This window comes from Staurois parvus, unplaced genomic scaffold (assembly GCF_062004578.1).
Source record: "Staurois parvus isolate SC_StPar_1 unplaced genomic scaffold, SC_StPar_1.0 ptg000981l, whole genome shotgun sequence".
Lineage (NCBI taxonomy): Eukaryota > Metazoa > Chordata > Amphibia > Anura > Ranidae > Staurois > Staurois parvus.
This window is the reverse complement of record NW_028318777.1, coordinates 218,154-230,815: the sequence shown is the minus strand read 5'-3', so window position 1 is coordinate 230,815 and position 12,662 is coordinate 218,154. Positions and strand designations below refer to the sequence as shown.

General features: G+C 42.2%; 1 protein-coding gene across 1 annotated transcript in view; it reads left to right on the top strand.

Annotated features, from left to right (window-relative positions):
* The window catches only part of LOC149441458 (myelin protein zero-like protein 2), a 45,216-nt gene that overhangs the window by 15,240 nt on the left and 17,314 nt on the right, over positions 1-12,662 (top strand). The window contains exon 2 of the mRNA XM_089657313.1: positions 6,763-6,917. Coding sequence (XP_089513439.1) covers positions 6,763-6,917 — 155 coding nt within the window. The remainder of the gene's footprint in view (positions 1-6,762; positions 6,918-12,662) is intronic.

Here is a 12,662-nt window from a genome sequence, read left to right as displayed (position 1 = left end):
CTCCTGTAGGTTGATCATTTTAATTTCCATCAAATGATGGGGCATCCTTACGTTCCTAACACATTACCCAGTCCATAGCAGTATAGATAACCAGCATGATATTTTTCCCCATTGAGATGTGATGTATTTTCAAAGTGTTCCTTTAATTTTTTTGAGCAGTGTACTTGTATCCTATGCTGACCTGTTGGGTATATTTTTCAACAGCCCCATGTTTTTCCTTTTTAAATTCATGCTATTTCTTTAACCTCAATACCGCAGTACGTTTATATATAAGTATTGGGCCAGCCCTCCAAATCATTGGATTCGGGTGCTCCAATCACCTCCTTGGCCAGAGATGTATAAAGTCAAGCACCTAGGCATACAGACTGCTTCTACAAACATTTGTGAAAGAATTGGTTGCGCGCAGGAGCTCAGTAAATTCAAGCATGGTACCGTGATAGGCTGCCACCTGTGCAATAAGTCAGTCCATGAAATTTCCTTGCTACTAAATATTCCACGGTCAACTGTTAGTGGTATTATAACAAAGTGGAAGCAACTGGAAACAACAGCAACTCTGCCACGAAGTGGTAGGCCATGTAAAATGAGCGTAAAATGAGCGGGCTTAGCCCATGCTGAAGCGCGTAGTGTGCAGAAGTCGCCAACTGTCTGCAGAGTCAATAGCTAAAGACCTCCAAAGCTCATGTGACCTTTATATTAGCACAACAGTGCATAGAAAGCTTCACGGAATGGGTTTTCATGGTCAAGCAGCTGCATCCAAGCTTTCCAATCACCAAGTGCAATGCAAAGTGTCGGATGCAGTGGTGTAAAGCACACCACCACTAGACTCCTAGAGTAGTGGAGACGTGTTCTCTGGAGTGACGAATCACGCTTCTCTGTCTGGCAATCCTATGTGTCTGGGTTTGGAGTTTGCCAGGAGAACGGTACTTGTCTGACTGCATTGTGCCAAGTGTAAAGTTTGGTAAAGGGGAGATTATGGTTGTTTTTCAGGGGTTGGGCTTGGCCCCTTAGTTCCCCTGAAAGAACTCTTAATACGTCCGCATAACAACATTTTGGACTATTTCATGCTCCCAACTTTGTAGGAACAGTTTGGGGATGGCCCCGTCCTGTTCCAACATGACTGCACACCAGTGCACAAAGCAAGGTCCATAAAGACATGGATGAGAGAGTTTGGGGTGGAGGAACTTGACTGGGATCTCAACCCGACAGAACACCTTTGGGATAAATTAGAGTGGAAAGTGCAAGCCAGGCCTTCTCGTCTGACATCAGTGTCTGACCTCACAAATGCTCTTCTGAAAGAATGGTCAAACATTCCCATAGACACACTCCTAAACCTTGTGGACAGCCTTCCCAGAAGAGTTGAAGCTGTTATAGCTGCAAAGGGTGGGCCAACTCAATATTGAACCCTACGGACTAAGATTGGGATGCCATTAAAGTGTGTGTGTGTAAAGGCAGGCGTTCTGATACTTTTGGCAATATGGTGTATATACTGTGTGTGTATGTATGTGTGTATATGTGTGTGTATATATATTAGCAATAGGTGCAGGAACTCCCCCCTTCTGAGCCCCCTACCCACCCATGAGCACCATCCTTTGGTTCCACAGCTTTTAGTGAATACAGAACCAAGTATCATTTTGTGATTTGTATGGAATTTACTAAAGAAAACATAAAAATTAGTAAAAAGATGCCCTGCTGCAAGCAACAATAGACCCACTCCAGCAGCAAAAGACCCCCACCAGCAACAATTGATCTCTCAGCAGCCAGCAACAACAGACACCTCCCTCAACAGTAGATCCCTCTCAGCAACAATTGACCCTTCAGCAACAATAAACCCTTTCCTCTTCAAGAGATTCCCCGCCCAGAAACAATAGATCCCCAGCAGCCAGCATCCATAGACTCTCCAGCACACCCCAGCACTCCTTGCCATTACACGCATTCAGTGCTAGAGGTGTGTTCCCCTTGGGAAAAAAAAAATACACACACACACTGAATATAAAAAGTCTACACACCCCCGTTAAAATGTCAGGCTTCTGTGATGTAAAAAAATGAGACAAAGATAATTAATTTCAGAACTTTTTCCACCTTTTAATGTGACCTATAAACTGTACAACTCAATTGAAAAACAAACTGATATCTTTTAAGGGGGGGAGTAAACCTAAAGTACAATAATGTGGTTGCATAAGTGTGCACACCCTCTTATAACTGGGGATGTAGCTGTGTTCAGAATTAAGCAATCACATTCAAAATCATGTTAAATAGGAGTCAGTACACACCTGCCATCATTAATAGTGCCTCTGATTAACCCCAAATAAAGTTCATCTGTTCTTGTAGATCTTTCCTGACATTTTGTTAGTCGCATCCTACAGCAAAGTCCATGGACTACAGAGAACTTCCAAAGCATCAGAGGGATCTCATTGTTAAAAGTTATCAGTCAGGAGAAGGGTACAAAAGAATTTCCAAGGCATTAGATATAACATGGAACACAGTGAAGACAGTCATCAAGTGGAGAAAATATGGTGCAACAGTGACATTACCTAGAACTGGACGTTCCTTCAAAATTGATGAAAAGACGAGAAGAAAACTCTGTATATCACTGTATATATGACCTGATATTGAGGTGGTATTACAAGGATCATGGTTGAGGCTACAGCTATGACCCTGGCATTGATTTTTATAGCAGGGGACTCTGTACAATGTGACGGTAATCCAGGTGACTATTCAGCCGCTGGATCACTTTTTAAGGAGGTGTGAGACTCCAACAACCCACACACACACTTCGGTCCCATAAGAGCCCAGTAAGGATGCGATCAGCTTACCCAGATACAGGAACTGATGTTGTTCCTCCCACTTTGTGATGCTAGAAACCGGAAGCGGCTAGGATTTTGTCACTTCCTGTTTGGATGTGTTGTAAACAAGCCATTACCAACTTGTAAAATCACCTGATCGAACCAATCTCGGTTTGATTAGTTGTTTTGGAGGCCACAGGCAAGATATGGGATCTAGTAGGGTCCTCCATAAAGAGGACCTGAAACAGCCTGTGCTATCACAATGGTTGTTGTTCATCCCTTCTGATAGCAATAAAGTTGTTCAAATACATTTAAATGAAATAAATAATAAAAAAAAATGTAAAGTGTTCCTGTCCCTCTCAGCTCACATGCAAATTTGAATGTGCACGGAAGTCCTGCATTGATATGTAAACAGTGATTGCACCACACATGTATCACCATGAACGTTAGAGTGAGAGCAATATTTCTAGTGCCAGACCTCCTGTGTAACTCTGACCTGGTATTAGTTATTTTTATTATTCAGTGCAAACTCACCCATCCATCCATGTCTCCATGCTTTATTTTGCTGAGAAATCACTTTGAAAAACACCTCCCCTAGCTTTTCTGGCTGTGCCCATCTTGAGTAAGGGCAGATGATTCATGTAGCATTTACTTTTTGGAATCCATCTGCCCTTAGCAGAGACATGCAGGCAGGAGGGTGTAATTAGCTGAGAAAACCCCTCCTCCCCTCCTGAAGACTCCTGGGATGTATGCCATCATTTGCTTAGGCATGGAAACCAGGAAGTAATTGTAGAAATGTAAAAAAAAACAAAGGTTAAAACAAGTAATAACGATACACTTTCCTATATTTTGACTAATGCTAGCAGCATAAAAATTTAAAATAATCTATGCTGACTGAGAGCGTGAAGTTCCGCTGTACCATAGTTTGTCGTCATTCCGCGGGCATGTGCAGCTTTTAAAGGATGACATGTTTGGTATCTATTTACTCGACGTAACACCGTCTTTTATATTTTACCAAACAATTGTGTATTATTATTGTGTTTGTGTTCAGAAAAATTCATTACAGTGCATTTGTTTTCTAAAATACTGTGTGACATAAAAAATTGCAACACCCACTATTTTATTATATAGGGCCTCTGCTTTAAAAAAAAAAGATATAACTGGGGTTCTCAGTAGTTTTCTAACAAAACAAAAACCACAGATTTTTACACGTATAGGAGAAATGTCAGAATTGGCCCAGTAAGCAAATAGTCTAAATCCCTCCTTCACTTAACTAAACATTTGAGGTTGATCTATAAAAATATGTAGGTATACCAGCACGCCTCCGCTTAGATTTAGGCGTTGTCACCGTAACCAAAATCAACTGAACAAACCAAAACAACCCAAAAGGTGCGTACAGTGGTTACTGTTGGTGACAAATATATTCCAAGTGTATTAAAAAAATTCAATATTTTATTACTGCTAAATATTGGTTAAAATAACCACCAAGGTGAAATCCAAGCAAAAACAGTCATAAATATCATAGTTTGAAAAACATAACTGCATGAATAGACAAAAAAGACAAGGCAAACATAAATGACAAATGAACGTCCGGATGCATGTAGAGTCACACATGAGTTCTATACTGCAGCAAAAGCTGCATAATGGGTTAAAGAAATTGTATTGTGATCAGTATTTCCCATGTGTGAGTCTTGTGAAACCTTATGCACCAACTAGTGCTATAGAGCATAGAGTGCACTATGATGTATCAATTGATTGCCATGACTTTAAGAACTATGCTTAATAAGTATAGCAGGGCCCTGTATGGGTCGGCATATCAGTCCTTGAATAAAAGTTCATCCAATCAGTTGTTGTATCCTTTTCCAATACTGTCACCTATTTTCATCACATAGATTGTCTTTGTATGGAGTATTGAAAGAAGGGAGACTATATAAAAGTCCTGTGCAGTGATTAACACAAATGCTTTCATGTGTAAAGAGCAGCATTAGCAAAAACATACGACCAGCTATGGATATCACAATAAGACCTTTTGCTCCATGTTCCTCCCGGTGCAGCCTGGACCTAATATATCTGGAGTGGCTAAATGGTCAAGTGTCCATATAGGTCTTCAATACTTTTCAGTGAAAGTAGTGTATGCTTTACCACTCTTACGGCTGTTTGCAATGCTCTCTGAGTGTGAAAGTTCCACCAGTGTCAATCCTGTGTATTCGGAGGGATGACTGCTCCGCTCCCCTTGATTTGGACACGTCACATTTCTCCTCTGTGTTTCTCCGACTCCTTTGGGACGCCATCATCATAAGGTTCCCATGTGGAAAGATGGCATCACGTGACGTTACGTGTGACATCAACGCGTTTCACTAAAAAGTAGCGTAGCTTCGTCTCCAAATCCCTCCTTCAGCCTCTCATGGATGCTGATGACTCTCTCTGCCAATCCCTACACTAGCGTGCAGTAGCCCAACATATAAAATGTAAAATACTATATACAACAGGGGTTCTCAGCCATTTGAAGAGTGAGGGCCACTTAAAGGATTTGGTAACCGATCACAGGCCACAATGAAATGAAATGGTTTCAAATTTTAATTTTTTTTAATAGCAGAATGAACATTTTCCTCCTGCAGCCGCTGAATACCCACGGGAGGGAAAGGAGGAGAAGCTGGCTTTCAGTGGTTGCAGGAGGAAAATGGAGGGGATCGGTTCCTGTAAATGATGCCCGTCCTGTCCAAGTGTAAAACACAATGTGAGAGGGAGGCCGCATGAGCCCCTTGGAGCATGGGGGGGGGTTCCCATTGTGACCCCTGATGCTACACTAGTACTTGGAGGGGGTGGGGGGATAGTGCTAAAAGCACATCTCAACTATGGAGTTTTACTGCCCCCCAAACTGCAAATGTAAATGAGCCCTTACTATCCCTATAAGGCTGCTTTCACACTGATGTGCTGTAGTTTACCCACACCGTGGGTGCAGCACAATGCACCTGCAGCTTTCCTGCGGGTTAGCCATAATCTTTTATTATACCTTGCGGGTGTGGTGCACTTTCTGAAAGTGCACCAAAACTCCTGCATTTAGGAGTTTAGGTGCACTTTCAAAAAGCACAGGTACACTGTTCTGCACCCGCGGATCAATGTGAAAGCAGTCTAATAGTTCTTAACCCTTTTATAGGTGCTAATATGCCCATTGTATATGTGTGGCCTTCTTGTCCTCTCCCACCTTCTGCTGGCATCGTCCTGCAGGCTGATAGAAAGTTTCCAGGCAAAGTGCACTTGGTATCACTCCACCTGGGACAGGAACCTGCGCTAGAGAGAAAGCATCGGCTAATACAGCTCCTACTCCCTCTGTGGCCACCTGCTTCTTCCACTGCCGGCTCTGGCTCAATGCACTCTGATCTTCTGGGATAGCAGGTTAGCAAGCCCAGATTGCGATCAATGTGTTTCCGGCCCGCGCTTTCCTGGCTTGTGGTCGTGGGCTACATCAGAGGGCTCTGTGGGCCATGGGTTGAGCACCCCTGAACCACAACATACAAAGCCATCCACAACTGTCCAACCTCATCTCCAAACATCATCTAAATAATTAATTCCACTCCTCCAAGACCTCCAGCTTCCTAGTTCCTCATCACCTCTTCCTATGCTTGCCTCCAGGACATCACCTGGAATTCTCTACCCCTACCTGTCCGGCTATCTTCTACTCTGTCCAGCTTTACGTGATCTCTTCAGGGAAGCCTACTCTGCCTGCACCTAATAATTATACTTGGACATTGTCCATGAGCTTATCCCCCACAACTATTACATTATATACAACCTGCCCTTCCCTTTTTAGATTGTAAGTTCAAAAAGCAGGACCCTACTAATTTTGTATTGAATTGTATTGTAACTGTTCAGTCTCCCTTTATTTTGTAAAGCACTGTGCAAACTGTTGACATTATATAAACTCTGTTTATTAATAATTATAATAAACTGAACTGTAACCATCTTTTTTATTCCCTAGTTTCATCAATGGATGTGTATACCTCAAAGCAGGTCCAAGCAGTCAATGGAACAGATGTCCGCCTGAAATGTACATTCAGTTCCTCGTCACCTTTAGGCCTAGATGTTACGGTGTCCTGGACGTTTCGCCCTTTAGCAGGAGGCAGTGAAGAGTCTGTAAGTATCCAGAAACTTCTACTTCTATGATGGTGTGAAGGTCAAAAGCCTTTGTCTATTTAAAACTCCACTGCGTTACTGTACATAGACAATAAAACACACAGACTGCTGGGAAGAAAAGTGAATAGCAAGTTATTTTAGAAGCTGCCTTTTAATTAAAGCATTGTTTCCCCACCGCCCTATAGTAGAATTACTGCTAAAGGGTGGCAGGGCTGCGCAAAATCATGTATAAATATGTGATTTGCATTGGCGGCTATGGATGTCAATCAGCAGGTCCTGGCCAGAGATTCCCCGCTGGCACCAGGCAATCGCCGAGTATCACTGATGGGAGAGACCTGTGTGTAAACACCAAATGTCTCTCTCCTGCCAGAAAGAATATGTTGCTGTGTATCTCTCTGTTTCCCTAGTAAAACACACACAGCACATTAAGGACAGCACAGTGGCTAAATGGTTAGCACTTCTGCCTAGCAGTACTAAGGTCGTTGGTTTGAATCCCAGCCACAGCACCACCTGCCTGGATTTTGCATGTTCTCCCTGTGCCTGCGTGGGTTTCCTCCGGGTACTCCGGTTTCCTTCCACACTCCAAAGACATGCTGGTAGGTTAATTGGATCCTGTCTAAATTGGTCCTAATATGTGTATGAATGTAAGTTAAGAACCTTAGATTGTACACCCCTTGAGGGTTAGGGACTGATGTGAATGTACAATATATATGTAAAGTGCTGCGTAAATTGACGGCGCTATATCAGTACCTGAAATAAATAAATGTAAAACAGCACACTGTTAACTCTTTGATCACCACAGATGTTAACCCCTTCCTGCCCAGTGTCATTAGTACAGTGTCAGTGCTTTTTATTAGCGCTGATCACTGTATTAGTGTCATTGGGATGTCAGTGGCAGTTAGTTCCTACCCAGTTTCAGAATGCCAGCTGAAGTCGCTGATCTCCGCCATTACTAGTATAAAACATTTTTTTTAAAATTCCAGTGTGTATATATACCGCCATTTGTAGACTCTATAACTTTCACGTAAACCATATAATTTACATAAGTGTAAATTCCTCCTGCGCTCTATGGAGTACCTGAAAATACAAGACGCTAGCACTCCAAACCGATACCTTTTGCAGTGAACAGGAATAAATAAATCTTATAGTGCAGCGCTACTGAAAAATTCCAGTAACAACTCGTATAACATTCAAATACAGATATTAGTAGTAAAGTAAATAGATGAATGGTCAAAAACTGATGCCCCACGTGCTCTTATAACATATGTGCAATTAAGTAAGTGTTCTATAGTCCTGTTCCCATTACAGGACTGATAACTCAAAAGTCACTCGACACGTGTGCCAACATATACTGGCCCCCTTACATAATATGGTGACCAACAATTACACATTTATTCTCTTAATGGAAAAAGTTCATAAATGGTTCAGGATCGTGCTCCACTCAAGACCAGCTCCCTTTATATGGAAGAATTGCGCACCAATGGCGATATCCTGACGCAGTCAGGTGTTACAGTGATGCAACGCGTAGATATGCCGTGATGCAGCTTCTGGTCCACAGTGACGTACATCTGGTATGGCCGCCATCTTACTACACCTGCATGAGCCCTAACCCATGCAGTACACCCATGCATGTGGTTTGCTAGTGCTGTTAACTGGATATATATGTTACAAGTGAGTGGGCATTTTTTATCTCATTAAAGAAGCTGACGATTTGCATTAAATACTACACTATGAAGGATTTTTTCTTCACTCATCATGGTCTATGATGAGTGGTACATTTAGTTGATGTCACTATCCTGAGAGTCTTGAATACTGATCCACCTGTGAAGGGGTCCACGGAAGGAGCATTGAGGATATCCACTATTATTGGAGTAAGATCTTTTAGTGATCTTGAAGGCATGATGGCCCATTGGGTCGAAGAGTGAAGGTGAGGGGGCAATTTAGCCATAGGAGGAGTGTGTTGACACCATCACTGGAAATCATCACTTTTTGGTCACCATATTATGTACACTGATCATGTCTGTAGTGTGTGATTTAAGGGGGCCAGTATATGTTGGCACACGTGTGGAGTGACTATTGAGTTATCAGTCCTATAGTGGGAACAGGACTATAGAACACTTACTTAATTGCACATATGTTATAAGAGCACGTGGGGCATCAGTTTTTGACCATTCATCTATTTACTTTACTACTAATATCTGTATTTGAATGTTATATGAGTTGTTACTGGAATTTTTCAGTAGCGCTGCACTATAAGATTTATTTATTCATATAATTTACATGTATTGGGATTTTTTTTTTTTTAGCAAAGACATTTAGCAGAATAAATTTTGGCCTAAATTTATGACGAAATTTGATTTTTAAAAAATTCTTTTACTGGACATGTTTAATAGCAAAAAGTAAAAAAATATATATTTTTTTCAAAACTGTTGGTCTTTTTTTGTTTATAGCGCAAAAAAATAAAAACCGCACAGGTTGATCAAATAACACCGAAAGAAAGCTCTATTTGTGGGGAAAAAGGGTGCAGTGTTGCATGACTATTCAATTTTCAGTTAAAGTAACGCAACGCCGTATTGCAAAAAATGGCCTGGTCAGGAAGGGGGGTAAATCCAATAGAGGGCAAGTGGTTAAACCAGAAATGCAATATATTAATCCCAATATAGTTGCACTGTGTAAAATAGAATAAAGTTGAAAGGTGAATTACATAATTATAAGGAAATATTAACCAACACAAGTGCTGTGTGAATATCAGTAAATTAAATATCAGACGCCACATTTATAGGAGGTCTAACAGTGTGAAGTTGCGTGGGTCTTGCACCATAAATCGTTCAGCACACAAGCCATGCCTCTGATGGAAACTTTGCTGTACTCTCCCTCTCCTGCTCTGCAATTAAGCTTGGCAAGAAAAGATAAGCCTCCAATGGTGTTGTACTGTTAAATATTTATTAAACGTCAGCCTGAAAACTTCTTACAAACATCTTCAGATAAAAGCCTAAAACAATACAAAGCCTCTGGTGCTGGCTCCAGTCAAATGTGAGTACGGTCAGTCACAAGTTTCGCCCCGCCCCGACATGCATTTTGTCCAAACAGACATTGTCAAGGAGATCAGCTTGGTGTGCTGGTATGTCAGCAATGGTTTCTCTCAACTGCTACATCTGCAGGACAGTTTATTCTGCTGAAAAACAACAGACTTATTTGGCAGATCACTAGGTGAAAATAAAAGAGAGCCTGAAAAAGACGTCAAAAAAACAAATGCCATGCCATTTGAAAACACATCAGATCTCAATAGGGAAAAATCTCATGCTGGATATCTATACTGTATAAATAAAAAGTGCAGCGCTTGTAAAAATATGAATGATAATAATTTCAGATAAGTTCATATAATAAATATGGTAAAAAATCCCCTCCGTAGCAGAATTCAAAAAGCTTGTGTCAGGGATCCAGGTATGACCAGAGATGTGTGGACTGACACAGGGAATAGCAGGCTTCAGAAATGATGAAATAATAATAAAATTTATTAGGAGCACAAATATACAAACGCACAATCGGAACAATCGGGCAGATAAGGTACAACAGGAGCAGGCAGGAGAATGGTCAGGAATAGCCGGGGTCGGTGCAGGTGGAGTTCTAGCAGAGTCAGAGTCAAGCAGGCAGGAAACAGGATCAGGACAACAGGGCACATGGGAAAATACCAAGGCACTGATTGCAGGCCTGGTGCTGCTTAAGTATACCTCCTGCAATCAGTCTCAGGTGATGGCTTGATTGCAGGAGTGAGATCCTGGCTGCTGAAAGCACCCGCTAGCAAGCACCGGTACTGCAGCCCACAAGGCAGGTGAGCCCATTCCTGACACACCCGCTGGCAAGCATCGGTACTGCAGCCCACACGGCAGGTGAGCCCATTCCTGACAGCTTGTGCCTGGAAACAACGGTAAAAATGTGCACTCACCAGAAAATGCGCACTCACCATGTAAATATATTACCTTTGCGCTTCTGGTGAGTGCGCATTTTTAGCGTTGTTTCCAGGCACAAGTTTTTTGAATTCTGCTACGGAGGGGATTTTTTAACATATTTATTATATAAACTTATCTGAACTTTTTATTTATTATTATTATTTTTATCATTCATATTTTTACAAGCGCTGCACTTTCTATTTATACAGTTTTATCAAGGTATATTTTGGTTACCTTTAGTGCCACAGCTGCTATTAAGAGCGCTCGCTTTATCTTATCATACACCTGGATATCTATACTGCTATGGACTGGGTAATATGTTAGGAACGTAAGGATGCCCCATCGTTTGATGGAAATGAAAATTATCAACCTACAGAGACTGAATTTAAAGACACCCCGAAAATCAAAGTGAAAAAAATATGCAATAGGCTAGTCCATTTTGCTGAAATTTCAGTGCAGCAATTCAAAATGGTACTCAGTAGTTTGTATGGACATCACTGGGCTCCTGGACAGTCTGAGGTGCAACCTGGCGTCGTCGAATGGACAGAAACATGATATCCCAGAGATGTTCTATTGGATTTAGGCCACGCGAGCATGGGGGCCTGTTAATGGTATCAATTCCTTCAATGGTATCAGTTCTTCCAGGAACTGCCTGCATACTCTTGCCACATGAGGCCAAGCATTGTCATGCACCAAGCGAAACCCAGGACCCACTCCACCAGCATAGGGTCTGACAATGGGCCCAAGGATGTCATTCTATAGCCTGTAGAGGTCTGTGCGTCCCTCCATGGATATGATCCCCAGACCATCCCTAACCCACCACCAAAACGAACAGGCAGCATAACATTCTCTATGGCTTCTCCAAACCCTTTCGCATCTGTCACATGTGCTCAGGGTGAACCTGCACTCATCTGTGAAAAGCACAGGGCACCAGTAGCGGACGTGCCAATTCTGGTGTTCAATGGCAAATGCCAATCGAGCTCTATGGTGCCGGGCAGTGAGCACAGGACCCACTAGAGGACATCAGGCCCTCAGGCCACCCTCATGAAGTCTGTTTCTGATTGTTTGGTCAGAGACATTCAAACTATTGGCCTGCTGGAGGTCATTCTGTAGGGCTCTGGCAGTGTTCATCCTGTTCCTCCTTGTGCAAAGGAGCAGACACCGATCCAGCTGATGGGTTAAGGACCTTCCACGGCCCTGTCCAGCTCTCCTAGAGTAACTGCCTGTCTCCTGGAATCTCCTCCATGCTCTTGAGACTGTGCTGAGAGACACAGCAAACCTTCTGGCAATGGCACGTATTGATGTGCCATCCTGGAGGAGTTGGCCTACCTGTGCAACCTCTGTAGGGTCCAGGTATCACCTCATGCTACCAGTAGCGACACTGACCCTAGCCAAATGCAAAACTAGTGAAAAACAGAAAAGATGAGTAGGGAAAAAAATTTCAGTGGCCTCCACCTGTAAAACCATTCCTGTTTTGGGGGTTGTCTCATTGTTGCCCATCTAGTGCACCTGTTGTTAATTTCATTAACACCAAAGCAGCTAAAACAGATTAACAACCCCCTCTGCTACTTGCCTGATCAATATCCCAGGAGTTTAACTGACATGATATTCTGATTAAAAAGTGTCCCTCTTAATATTTTTGAGCAGTGTATAAGAATTGGTAAACTGCAATATAATGTTTGCTTTTGGGTTTAATACGTTAACTGAACTTATAGTGACAGGGTCACTTCAAGACTGTGTGTGTGTGTGTGTGTGTGTGTGTGTGTGTGTATATATATATATTAAAGAGAATGGG